The sequence below is a fragment of the Pipistrellus kuhlii genome, unplaced genomic scaffold (assembly GCF_014108245.1).
Source record: "Pipistrellus kuhlii isolate mPipKuh1 unplaced genomic scaffold, mPipKuh1.p scaffold_m20_p_14, whole genome shotgun sequence".
Lineage (NCBI taxonomy): Eukaryota > Metazoa > Chordata > Mammalia > Chiroptera > Vespertilionidae > Pipistrellus > Pipistrellus kuhlii.
Genome location: NW_023425449.1, coordinates 14359366 through 14373485, shown reverse-complemented (window position 1 = coordinate 14373485; position 14120 = coordinate 14359366). Strand labels below are relative to the sequence as shown.

Genomic DNA, 14120 nt, shown 5'->3' with positions numbered 1-14120 from the left:
CAGAGGAACTTTGGGAGGGTCAAAAGTCTAAAAGAGCTCTGTCTACTGAGCTAGTTTGGCTCAGTGGATAGAGCATCAGCCCGCGTACTGAATGGTCCTGGTTTCAATTCTGGTCAAGGACACATGCCCAGATTGCGGGTTTGATCCCCAGTAGAAGGTGTGCAGGAGGCAGCCGATCAATGGTTCTCTCTTATCATTGATTTTCCTATATGTCTCTCTCCCTTCCTCTCTGAAATCAATAAACATATATTTAAAGAAAGTCTAAAAGAAAAACATTATAAGTTAGCCCACAACTGGAGATACACAAGTGTTGCTCAATAGTCCTAATTTCTTCTATCTGCTCTTATTCTTCACTTTTCTCTTCCAATTTCTTTCCTTCACCCTTTCCCAAAATACATAATCTTTATTTTCTTGTAATCTCTCATTTTTTTCTTCATTTCTCTTATTTCCTATTTCCTTTTCTCTTTCTATTTCAATAACCTATTCATTCAATTAATATTGCTTCATGAATATATCTGGGATACCAAGGTAAACCATATATGGTCTCTACCTCAATTTTTGAAATGAGAAAGGTACTTGATAACTCTGAAATCCTATGATTACTTGCTCCTCAAGGTATGCAGATTTGTAGGTGAGATAAAGAGATACAAAGTTAGCCACACTAAGAGGTTAAATGTTTTAAGTTCCAGGAAAGGGTAATTGATAAATGGAAATTCAGTAGGAGGAGATTGTTTTTAAGATAGGTTAGTAATAGGTCAGTCTTCTATCTGAATTTTGTAATCATTTCCTCTTAAGTTTCCGTTCCTTTTCTTTTACTGATCCTTTCTCCCTATTTCAGATAGTTCATTCTTGTTGACCAGTCCACTACTCTGACTACAGTTCTTGTATACCAGGACTCTCCGGTTTGCAGAAATGCAGTTCAAACTGGTTTAAGCAGAAAAAAGTAAATGTACTGCCTCATAAAATGGAAAAGTGTCAGGCTCAGAATCTAGGTACTAAAAAGATGCCATTAAGAATCTGTTTCTCAAGTGATCAGACAAAGAGCTTGTATGCATATATGCATAACCATGGACATATTATAGACAGTAGGGTGGTGAAGGCCTGGGCATAGGGTGGGGATGGGCTGGATGGGATCATTGTAGAAAAAAAGGGGATATATATGTAAAACTTTCAACAATAAATATATATATTTAAAAGAATCTATTTCTCACCCTGGCTGGTTTGGATTCAGTGGTTAGAGTGTTGGCCCCTGGGCAGAAGGATCTTGGGTTGATTCCAGTCAAGGGCAGGTATCTCAGTTGCAGGCTCTACCCCCAGCTCTAGGTTACGGGGTCAGGAGGTCAGTGGCTCTCTCACATCAATGTTTCTCTCTCTGTGTCTCTCCCCTTTCATTCCACTTTCCCTAAGAAATCAATGGAGAAAATATCCTCAGGTGAACTCTAGCCAGTTTTGCTCAGTGGATAGATAGAGCATCAGCTTGAAGGGTCCCAGGTTTGATTCAGATCAAGGACATGTATCTCAGTGGCAGGCTCAATTCCCACCCTTGTGGGGGTATGTTTGGGAGGCAACCAATCCATGTATCTCTCTCACATCAATGTTTCTCTCTCCCTCCCCCTCTCTCTCCCCTTCCCCTTCCCCCTCCCCCTCCCTCTCCCTCTTTTCCTCCTTCCCTCCCTCCCTTACACTCTCTCTAAAAATCAATGGAAAAATATCTTTTGGTGAAGATTAATAAATAAATAAATAAATAAATAAATAAATAAATAAGAAAGATTTAAAAAATATCCTCAGGTGAGGATTAACAACAACAACAACAAAGAATCTATTTCTCTTCCTTGGCTTTGCTTTTCTTGATGTTGGTTTTAGTCACAGGCAGGCTCTCTCCTCAGGGCACTAAGACAGCCACCACCCTGCTAGTTTACCTGTTTAGTGACCTCAGCAATTTCAGTTCTCTCAGGAGTTCCAGCAAAAGTTCTGCTTTTATTGGTCTGTCTTGGGAAACAGTCCATTGCTGAATCAATTACAGTAACCGGGGGATGGAATGCTTCCATTGGCCAGGCTGCGGTCACCTCACCGCTCTGGGAGCCTGGAGGAAGGTGAGACTTCCTTGTAAATGGACATACTGCATGTGGAAATAAAATTGCTGATTGAGAGGAAGGGAGAATGGAAAATAGACAGGCAAAAACAACAGATACCTGCTACATAGGAAGGGCTTAAGAATGCATTTCAATGGAAATAATGCAGTTACTGATTTTATCCACTTTATAGGCATGAGTGGATGGAGAGAGTCCTTTCTTTTCTCCCCAGAACTTGATTGTTCTTAGCCTTTTCCCCCCATTTCCACTCTCTCTCAATTCTACCCCCTAAATATACTGTAAAGCTTGTTTTTTATTGCTTTAAACACATTCAAGTATAGTTGTTTTGTAGTTTGCCTGGTTATACCAAGGGTCTGTTGTCTATTGTTTCCTGTCCACAGTGACTTTTTTTTTTTTTTTTTTGTATATATGTCTAGTTTAATTTTGTGCTGCTTATTATATTTGAAAAATTACTCACAGAACGAATGTGACTTTTGGATAAAGGTACTTTATTCCAGGCATTTAAATATATATTAGAGAGGAAGAGAGAGAGAGGGAGAGAAGGAGAGAGGGTGAGAGAGAGAGAGAGAGAGAGAGAGAGAGAGAGAGAGAGAGAGGGAGAGATATCAGTGATGAGAGAGAATCATTGATCTGGTACCTCCTGCACACCCATTCTGGGGCTTGAGCCTGCAACCCAGGAATATGCCCTGACCAGGATTTGAACTGTGACCTCCTGTTTCAGAGGTCAACACTCAACCACTGAGCCCTGTCCAGGTTTTAAATTTGCTTCTGCCAGCACCTGTGGGCACTATTGGTATAGGAAGAGGATCAGTTTTTTTCCAACTTACTGCCTGAGGATCTCTAGACCCCTGAGGTGATGTAAGTCTGGGATGCAAGGTGTGGTGAGGGTGGCTTTACTACTGAGCCACCCTGACTCTAAAGCTACTATTTAATCTTCCCTGAAAAAAAAAAAAGAAAGAAAATTAACAGCCTCAGAATAAAGTGGCTTTTGTGCTCACTTATCATCCTGAGTTCTCGTTTGGCTTGTTATTCTTTACTATCTTACTAGCTGCTTGTGGCTGGTGGAAAAAAAATGGTATTATAATCAGCATTTTTAGTGGTTCCCAGCAGGAGAGTTGGTTTTAAATAATCTAGCTCGCCATTCCTAGGAACTGGAAGCCTTCTCTCTGAAATCCCTGGTCTGTGCTCCATCATTCCTGGTCCCTGGTTTCTGCTGTCCACTCTCCCAGTTTCCTGCCCCATTCTTTCATTGTCCTCTGCTTGTAGATAGTGTTTGCCAGAATGAGATAAGCAAACCTATATTTCTTTTTAAAAAATATTTTTATCGATTTCAGAGAGAGGAAGGGAGAAGATATAGATAGAAACATCAATGATGAGGGAAAATCATTGGTTGGCTGCCCCCTGCACGCCCTCTAGTGGGGACTGAGTACACAAGCTGAGCATGTGCCCTTGACTGGACTTGAACCTGGGACCCTTCAGTCCACAGGCTGATGCTCTATCCTTTGAGCCACACCAGCTAGGGCAAACCTATGTTTCTTGATGTGACATTATGGGTCAACTTCTCATAATCTTTGATGCACACCTTTCTTTCCGTGTCTTGAGGTAGATGGTGTGGGCGCTTCTGATTCCCCCAAAATATTATCATCTTGGTCCATTTGGACTCTGGTATATTTCCAATCTTAACTTTCTCATTTTGACTCATTTCTACCATCTGAAAACATCATAAAAAGTACATTGTGACACAGGCGAAGGGTACCAAATATACAAGCAATGCTGCACATTTAGAACTGTATTACATAATTGTCACTGGTATTTATAACTTACTTTCCCCCTAGAACTGAAATAGATGGGCAGCCTACTAAAGTCTTATTTTATTTGTATAACAGAAGAAGTTTGACTTATGGAAGTGTAACTTGAGTCACCGCACTGGAGAGTCACAGCCCCTTAACTAATCCTAGACTTGAGCCAGTTCACATCCCAGAGCTCCCTGAAGAAGAGGTCAGGTCTCTTTAGCAAGGACCCTCACCAGAGATTTCTTCTGGCTTTCCCCAGCAGGACCTAGGCCATTTATGCAGATGACTGTGTTGGGGGGGGGGTGATGTTAATAACCAGACTTTTGATAACCACTATTCATTTCTTGACATTCAAAATGTCAAAAGAAGGGGCTTATGACGACTAGGTAATTGGTAGACTTTTGGCTTGGGTCCAATTCCCAGTGGGGTTAGTGGATCACCAACTTCACACCATGATTATGTCCTCAGTTCTGGAAAGAATAGAGTAGTCACACTCGGCAACTAGAAGAAGAACCCTCTGGCTGATTCTCTAACCTGTGTTTATCTTTTTGTATCTTTTTGAATGTATGTGTGATTATTTTTTGAAAATGTATATTGTTCCAAAGTTAAAGTGTCTTATAAAGATGCATATAATATTGCAAATTAGAATGCATTAAAAGTAGGTGGGTAAACATAGCAAAAGGAAAATAAGAATAGAAGCATAAAATGCAGCAAGAAATGAGACCAATAAAAAGCCTTTCTGGCTTGTACATTTGTCACAAATTTGCTTTTGTGCAATAATGCAATCCATTATAACCATAAGGTAAAGGCAAACCAATGGCTTAGTAGAAGCATATATATTTTGGATACTAGTACTGAAACAAGTGCTGGGAAGGTATTTCCTGCTCTTGGTATTCCCTATTCCATTGTTCATCTCAATTAGTATTGCAGTGAAAAGAGATATTCTCTCCGCATTAATGAAAACTGAGTCTGATTCTTAAAATGGCTCAGAATCTTTATGTATCTCTTGTTATTAACTGGGTGTAGTAACACTTCCTTCCACAAAAAAGAATGGAAATGACACATGTAACTGTACTTCAAAAGAGTTTAGAACACACAAGATTAAAGAAAGGAAGTCATTTTAAAAGTTGAGGTCACATCTTGAGATTTCTCTTCTGAGCTGGTCAGAGTGGGACTTCCTTTGAGGAGAGCCTCCTGGACCTCTTCCATGAGGACGGAGAGCAGATGAGAAATGGGCCTTATCACATCACTCTACAGACCAGTTCTCCAGTGTCAGAGCACAGTATTAACATTGGAGAAGTCAAATATTTACACATTTTTCAAATGTTAAATAAGTGATTATGGTGTAGTTTTTAAAAACAACACATTGGCCTAGATAAGGACTGGTCAATGACCTTGTTGAAGATCTTTCCTGTTAATGAATTTAATTATTTAATACAAAATGTGATAAATGAATATAGACTATTACATGCAACCAACAAAATGGACATTCAGCTTATGTTTAACAGAAAAAAAAATTATACTATCAATATGATACAATGGCAAAAAATGACATAATTTATCCCACAGTAATTAATGAATAAATTCTAGACCAGAAGAGTGAATAAAATATCAACAAATTTCAACAATGAAAAAGAATGTGGGAAACTTTAAATCAGAGAATATGAATATCTGATAACATAAAAGATAAGAGAATTCTAAATCAATTAGCTAATCAAAATGAGAGTCAGAGCCAAAGTCAACCAAATCTGTGGACAAAAATGTTTAGAAAAGGTTCAGAAAATGTTAAATCCATTCTAATGTGGCCATGTTGTACAGCCATAAAATTACTAATATCTTATAGTTTTTAACATTAAGAAAAGTATGCGACAATTGCCAAATGAAAATTTAAGAAGACTGGCTTGGGGAAGAACTTTTATAAGTATTACACAGACATAGAAGCTATACAAGATAAGGCTGACAAATTTAACTACATAAAAATATTTTATAATTTTCAATATAGTAATATATGTCAAAAGTAGAATTTAGAGACAAATGAGATAAACTCAGAAAAAGATATGAAATTCAAATCTCAAAAGATAATATACATCTACTAGTGGCCCAGTGCACGAATTCATGCACCTTGAAAGGAACTGTGGGCTGTGAGGCTGCGGTGGGCACAGGGGCGAGTCTCTCTTGGCCCATCCTCTGTGCCCCCACCCGGTTCCTCCCACCACAGCCCCAGTCCCCTGCCTACTGATCCCCTGACAGCAGCCCCACTCCTGCAGCTACTTGCTGAACCCACACACTGACGCTCACCAGAGGCAGGTGTGAGTGGGCCAGGCATCTTCAGATCGCCCCTCAGGAGCAGGGGGATGTGGAAAAGTCCTCAGGGGCAATCAGGGCCAGCAGCCACCCCTTACATCCACTGACTATGCTCAAGGATCTGGGCTGGCGCTGGGCGCAGGCAGTGGGTGCAAGCACTTGGTGGCTCCATGGCGCCGGAGCAAAGAATTTTCAATAACCACCAGAGGCTCACCCTGAATACAGTGACCGGCATCCTGCCTTGGTCTGGTGCCCCCGCTCACCTGCTCCACCAACCCACCTTGGCCATCACCCACCATTTTTCCATGCTCTGCCACTTGCTGCCGACACCTGCCATGTCCGCAGGTGCCCCCTGGTGGTCAGTGCACATCATAGTGACCAGTTGTTTGGTTGTTCACTCTTTGGTCTATTTAAATATTAGGAGATATATATATATATATATATATATATATATATATATATATATATATACACACACACACACACACACACACACACACATATATATATATATATTTATGTATGTATTCTATAAAACAAAAATTAATGACAAAGAACATATAAAAAGAAGTCACCAATATCATGGAGAGTTTATGGAAAATATAAGTTGCTTAAGTATATTAAAGACACATAATTTATTTAGAAGAAAAGAAAACAACTGAGAAACTGAGATACCATTTTTTTTTTTTTTTTTTTTTTTTTTGCCTAAGACTGTGGTCGGCAAACTGTGGCTCATGAACCACATGTGGCTCTTTGGGCCCTTGAGTGTGGCTCTTCAACAAAATACCATGGCCTGGGTGAGTCTATTTTGAAGAAGTGGCATTAGAAGAAGTGTAAGTTTAAATATTCGGCTCTCAAAAGAAATTTCAATCATTGTACTATTGATAGTTGGCTCTGTTGACTAATGAGTTTGCTGACCACTGGCTAGGAGTATCAAAGACCAAAGCATATTGATTGGTTTGTAGGGAGACAGACACTTTCATACACAGTAATTTGATAAAACCTCTTTGGAAGGTAATTTTAAGAAACACACACACACACACACACATCCAACTGATCCAACTTTTCTACTTTTAGAATTTTATAGTGAAAAGATAAAATGACCCATGAAAAGGTTATTTGAAGCCTTGTTTACAACAGAAAAAGAATGAGTACCATCTAACTATCCATCAGTAGGGAGCTGGCTAAATACAACTGGGCAATTAAATAATATGTGGACCAGGAAAGTCCTTTATGAACTGATATTGAGTGAACTCAGATGTATAAAAAAAATTGAGGCTCATATTAGTTAATACAGTATTCTAGTTGATGTTTGTAGGACAATAAGATCACCTAAGGAAGGACTCATTTCCTAGAATGTATCCCTGTTGTTAAGCAACACACACACACACACAGACACACACACACACACACACATTTTCTTGATAAACACAACATATCTCTGGAAGAATACTCAAAACCTGGAAGGTAATCATGAATAATTGGTTGTTTCTGAGCAGAACTGGCTGGCTGGGACAGAACCTTTTCCCTGTATGTCCTTTATTAGAGGTTGAATTTTAGCTGTATGAATGAATTCAAGTCTAAAACTTAAAGTACACAAGTTGCCTCGTATCTATAACATCATCCCCTCATCCCTGCCCTCAGTTAACCATCTCTGTCACCCGGGATGTCTACCTCATCTGTATGCTTCTCTGTAAACAGACACCAGGTACATGTCCATTTACAAAGCCAGTTTAATGAAACTGCCGTCTAAACTCAGTTTGAAGAAAAAGTCCATTGAACCTCCAAAATGGAGAAACTATGAACTCTTAGCCTCAACAACACATTCAGGGTTTAGAACTGAAAGAATACAGAATTAAAGTTAATAATTTAGGACCCACTTGAGTTGTTTTTTTAGAAGTGAGATTTTTCCTGGAGTCTTGAAATCAGGAATAATATTCAGTGAATGGGGGTGGGGGGGAAATCTGCATTATCTGGACAATGTTTTCTCTGTTTTCCAGTTGTAATTTTAAAATTGTTGTGATAGGCTACATGTAGGTGTTTACCTTATGCCACCATCTTGGTTTCTCAAAATCCTCATTATCAACAGACTAGGCCCAAAGAGATTAAGTACTTCAAGAACTAAGTGTGACAGATATTTGAGGATCAGTGGTGTCCTTTAAAAAGCAGAGACAGACCAGGAGAAAGCACAAGAAGAAAGGAATTAGGCATCTTCTTTTCTCCCAGAGCCCATTCTTATCTTATTAAGAGCATTAACCAAGCTCCAATAGAAGCGGTGCTGTTAAAATTCTCTTTTCTAAAATGGATCTGGGAGTTCACTAAGTTGAAAAGTATCTGTGGTTTAAAATAAAAATGCCAACTGTGAAACCCAAATGGTTAAAATTATGGAAGTAATCTTTGAAGACAGAAGGTTGAAAGCAGGCTGTAAATCTAAGGAGGACAGTAGCTGACTTATTTTCCTACATTGAAAACCCGTCAGTGATGAGGTTTGCCCTCACATTGGTTAGACTCCACATCAAACTTCTTTTAAAAATTTTTTTTTACAATTTCTCTGTGCCATTGCACATCCAGCTTCTTGATGGAAATAGAAAGTTGATTGTAAGCCAGAACATAATAGAAATGGAAGAGTTCTTGGTCTAATTTCCTAAAATTATCGCCAAGAAGCTGAGAGAGCCAGAGAAATGCCTCAAGTGACCCTGCTGGTTGACGGAGTGCTAGATTTACTTGGTCTTGTGCTTAGTTTTGCTTTGAAAGAGTTGAAAAGACACTGATAACCACTGTTCTTGCATGGGTATTAAAGCGGCAGAAGAGGACAGAAGGCTTATCTGGAGAAGACTGTATTCTCCCATAGGTTTAACTGCTTTAGAAGTGCATTTGGTGTGTGTGTGTGTGTGTGTGCGTGAGCACAGGGCGGAGTGGTATTTATGATGGAGGGCTATTCACTGCAATATCAAGTCATCATGTTTGTGTCACCCACTCCCTACGCTGAACTGTTTTCCGACCGACCACTTCCAAATTCTGTGATAAAAATCAAACACGCTGGGAGCAGAGAAATAGACCCTCTGTTTCTGCAACGTGTTTGTCAACTCTGTGCCCTATGGGCCAGTCTCAGGAGCCAAAGGCCCTTTTCTAGGAAATGGAACTAGTGATAGCCACTCAGATTTATGCAACTCAGGCGTGCAGAAAGGGGATTCTTAGCACCTAAGTATGGCCATGTGATGTTGGTAAAAGTAATTAGAGGTAGGCAATAAGGCAGTCGTTGATAAACATGACTATTCTCATACAGTATTCTTATTGTCACGATATGATTGTCTCAAGTCTTCAATTTCTGGACATCTGAAATTCAAGGCCTGGAAAAGAACACTAAAATGGCACAAAAAACGCTCCCATCATCCAAAAACGCCAATTAAAAAGTGGCCCAGGTGTGGCATCTTTGGGAATGAGACTCAAGTGTTCTCTCCTCTCTTCATCATCATCAGCAGCTTAGAAGCCATCAAGTGGCTCTGGTCCTCTGCAGGAAGGTTGGCGCTGAGATTGGAACCGACCTCAGAGTGAGTGCCCGGGAGAAAGCCAGCCTCGCATGGTCCAGGGGCGCCCCCACCCCTGCTACCCACTCCTGGAAAGCCCGGAGGTGGGGGGGGGGCTCGCTTGGGGGTTAGGCTGGCTAGCTGGAGGCTGGCTGTCAGCGCTCTTTAGGACCTCAGGGAAACCCGGGACTTTCTGGCTTTAGGACCCAGGAACTCCTAGGCAGCTCTGGCTTCGATGCCGTGGACCACAGCACCACCTACTTATAGAAGCATCCTGAGCCACTGCCGGCTGCATCTCCGTCGGAAAGTGCGCTGCTCGCCACATCCCCTCGGCCTCCCCGGGAGCGTGCTGCCTCCCTCGGCTCAGGAAGGGAGGAGAAACCTTAGCCGCGAAGTAGCTGCAGAGAGAGCTCGGGAAGCCGCCCCATTGCACAGGGACCCGGGGAGGAGTGAGAGCGAGCGGGCGCGCCCCTAGTCGCCCGAGGACCGCACTCACCGGCGGGAACGCGGCACCGGGGGACCCTCCGCGGACTTCGAACCCGCGAACCCCGAGCTGCCAGGCGCTCCCGGCGGCGGGTCCCGGGGGCCAACTTTCCCCCGGCCCACGTGCTAGCGGGGCGACTGGCTCCCGAGCCCGGGATGGGGCGCCGCGCCTAGGCACCCGCACCGCCCGAGACGTAAGTGCCCGCGGCGGGCGACCCCCGGGATCCACCCAGGGACCGAAACGCGCTCTTCCAGCCCCGCGCCCTGGGTGCCTGCGGGGCTCTTGACTCTCCCAGGAGAGCCGCACACGCCCTTTCCCCCCCGGGTCGGAGCCTCCAGCGCCGCGGAGGTGGCTGATGGACTGATTGCAATCACCTCCCGCTCCGGGTCCGAGGCAGCTGTGCGCTCGTGGATAAGCCGCTGCGCGGCCAGTGCTTGGCGATGAGTCCGCTCCCCCCTCCCTCCCCTCCTCCCTCCCTCCCTTCCTTAAGTTGGGACGCGCGCAGGGGCGGCTGCCTCCCTGGGGCTCTCCACCCCCCCACCCAGTCCGTTTCTCCTCCCGGTCTCTCTGTCTCAGGGTGAAGGCGGGGAGATGCTGGCCGCTCGGAACTGACCAGCGCCGTCCCCCCGGCTCCCGGCCACTCTCCCTCCGCGGGCAGCGCCGGCTCCGCGCCTCCGATGAGCCCTCCAGTTCCCGGACTCTGAGAGGCGCCTCTGCCCCGCCCGGCCGCCCAGATGCAGTTTCGCCTCTTCTCCTTTGCCCTCATCATCCTCAACTGCATGGATTACAGCCACTGCCAGGGCAACCGCTGGAGACGCAGCAAGCGAGGTGGGTGCTCGTCCCGTCCCGAGGCGCGCGGCGCTGCCTCCTTTCCTCCCGCGGTCCCCGGGCGCCGGGGAGCAGGAGGGTGCCCCCCGCTGCAGGGCACACCGCCCTCCCCACTTTCCTGGGCTCAGAAGGTGCGTGCGGGGAGCCGGTGACCCCGGCTTGCGCTGGGTGCCGGGGCTCCCCGGTGTGGTCCTGCCCATGTTCCAGGTTCGCCGCCGCCGCGCGTCTGTCTGCCCCGACTTCTTCTCTCCTCTGGTCTCATTGCTTATCTGGCACCCCGTTTCCCTGTTCTTCTCCGTCTCCTTTTCCCTCTGGTCCGTGGGACCGTCTCCCCTGCAGCTCTGCCTTCCCCCGCGCATGTGTGCGCCCCGAATGGGGACCCCAGGTGGGTCCGGACTCAGCCTCAGGGCGCGCGTGTAAGAGGGGGCGCGGGAGAGCCTCTCCGGGGGTCCCGGGCCGGGACGGAGGACGTGCATTTCCAGGAAAAAAGGGCCCCACGGATGTCTTTTTTCTGGAACCTCAGGCTACGTGTGCGTGAGAGGCTTCACGGAACTTTCTGCTTGGAGCAGGAGCTGGGGTGCAGGTTTTCCGGGGAGCGCTCCCAGCCCAGTGATGTGTTGGGGGACAGGCCGGGCTTTGCGCCCCCAATCCCATCCCCCGTTTACTTCTCTCCACAAGGCAGCTATTTCTGAGCTAGGCTTCTCTGGTCTCCGTGAAATTCACTTGCGGCTTTTCAGCCGCTCCCTCTCTCCCTCCCTCCCTCTCCATCACTTGTGTGAGCTGCGGAGAAGGCGGGTGGAAGCCTCCAGAAAGGTTTCAGAGAGCGAGCTCTCCCGCAGAGTGAGAGCGCCAAGTCCGGTCTCTGAGCCCCGAGGTGGCTGTAGCTCATCCAGCTGCACTTAGAGGAAGAGCTGCTACACACCATCCAGTCTTCTGCTGGTTTAAACACCCCCCCTCCCAGTCCCCACCCCTCCTGCACCTTGCATCCCCCATCCCCCGCTCCGGGAGGTGCGCCGCCCTCAGAGCAGCCCAGCCCTTTGAACCTTGGCGCGGCGAGGATCTGCCTGGGGGTTAACAGGTCTTGATGTCTCTGGGCTGTAAACGTCTCGCTCGACCTGCGATGTGATTTGTTTATAACTCGTTTTATGGGATCTCCAGTCCTGCGTGCAGATTTCGGAGAGAGAGCTTTTCGCACCCTAATTTTTCACCGTTTTTTTTAGGAAGTCGTTAAGCTGTTCTCACCTCCCCGCCGGGGGCAGAGCCGGGGAGACAGCCCGCGGGGTGCAGCCTGCGCACCCACGGACGCTGCAAACTGGTGGTTTCTAAGGAGACTCCTCTCTCTCTCTCTCTTGCTCGTTCTCTCTCATTTCTGACGTTTGCAAATGCTTATTTTTAGGAACTTTCTCCTGTATAAAAATACTAGGGAGAAATGCCTCCCAGAGGCCACGAGAGAGAGAGTGTGATATGGATACCAAGTCTTGGAAAAGCCCCTTTTCTGTCTCCCTCTTCCCCCCTCTCCCCTCCCGCCGGCTCCTTTCTCCAACCCAGCGTTTTCCTTCGAGGCATGATTTGGTCGAGTTGGCAATTTTTGGTGACACTGTGGTCAAAAGTGTTTGGAGAGGCTTTCCCCTCTTACCCCCTCTTAGAAGCAGGAGTTGCGGTCTCCTGGGTCGAGAAAAAGTCAAGTGCTTAGAGTTTGGGAAGTACAGAAATATCAAAAGGCTTTTGCCAAGTGCTTGTGTGTGAGCGGACTTGCTCATTCGGGGATGTCTTGTCTGACCCGCACGGTCTGTCTGTCGGTCTGTGGGTCTGTCCGGTGTCAGCCGAACTGGGAGGGATCAGCGTATTGTTTCTGCAGAGTTTAACGTGGAGCATGACATGACAGCACTCCTGCGGCCAGAAGCGATACTGCAGGCTGCTCTCCGGGTGCCATCTACAAGTCTCCCTATGGATGTCTTCTTAGGTATCCCAGGCAAACCCTATTTATTTCAAAGTTGCTCTAGCACAATCCCATACCCTCCACATCCCCAGGTGCTGACACTGAGCAGCCCCGTCCCGAAGTGGTGCAGGGAGGGGTAACGTTTGCCAAACCAACTTTTTAATTTCGCGAAATTCACATGCTTTCAAGAACATGGACATGGGGAGGGTTGCCCAGAAAAATAAAAAATTCTATCGAAGTGTGTTTCCTCCCCCCCCCACACACCTTTTTTTTTTTTTTTCTTAACAGATGTCCCTTCCCAAATCCCAAGTTTTCTGGCTAAAATAACTGCGACCCTTAAAAGTGACCTCACTCTCCGTGCCAACAAAGGGGGCACTGTGTTTTTAATTAAAAGTGGAACTACTTAAAGGGCCGGCTAGACAGTGTAGGGTGATAGTGGCTATTCTGCCTTGCAAGGAAGCTTAAGGGTGCATTGAGAGGGCCTTGAGATGAATAGAGATCTAACTCAGGTTGTGTGAATTGTTCCTCTTCATGAACTCTAAGCTGGTTTTAATTGATCTCATGTCCCCTGATTGATCCTCCACCAATTGTTGCTTCGCGCCAAACAATTGGCTTTCCCGAAGGAGATGGATTTAAATGAGTTCCTCCCTGAGTGCCTGACGACCAGCCAAATCGTGTCCTCGGTGACAGCTGACATGGCAGAGCCTTTTGTGGTACCAACACTTCCCCTTTTCCCTTTGTGTTGGGACAGTGGCAGTGAAATATTACTTTCCAGGAAGAAAAGTGATTAGTCCCTTTAAAAGAAGGTGTTGTGGTTCTGCAGATCAGTTATGCTCTTGGCTTTGTGCTTCCATGCAGGCAGCAGTGATACCAGGATTGGTGAGGGCTAATGCCTGGGATCTGATACTGGGTCTTTTTTTTTTTTTTTTTTTCTTCCCCCTTCTTCCCTTCATATTCCATCTGCAAATAATCAGACCTTCACTGTGGAGCGTTCTCAGAACTTCTTTGGCACTATGTTTAGTCTGCTCTATGATCTCAGATGCACTATAATATCATTTTCTTAATGAAATAAAATTCTTGGCAGAGATCAGATAATTTAGTCAGTTAAAATCAATTGCATCCAGTGTGGAATAGAGAGCAAATATAATCATT

General features: G+C 45.5%; 1 protein-coding gene across 1 annotated transcript in view; it reads left to right on the top strand.

Moving 5' to 3' along the window:
• Window positions 1-9862: 9862 nt before the first annotated feature.
• RSPO2 (R-spondin 2) overlaps window positions 9863-14120 on the top strand; it is a 133653-nt gene continuing 129395 nt past the window's right edge. The window contains exons 1-2 of the mRNA XM_036436785.2: window positions 9863-10394; window positions 10778-11029. Coding sequence (XP_036292678.1) covers window positions 10936-11029 — 94 coding nt within the window. The 5' untranslated portion in view covers window positions 9863-10394; window positions 10778-10935. The remainder of the gene's footprint in view (window positions 10395-10777; window positions 11030-14120) is intronic.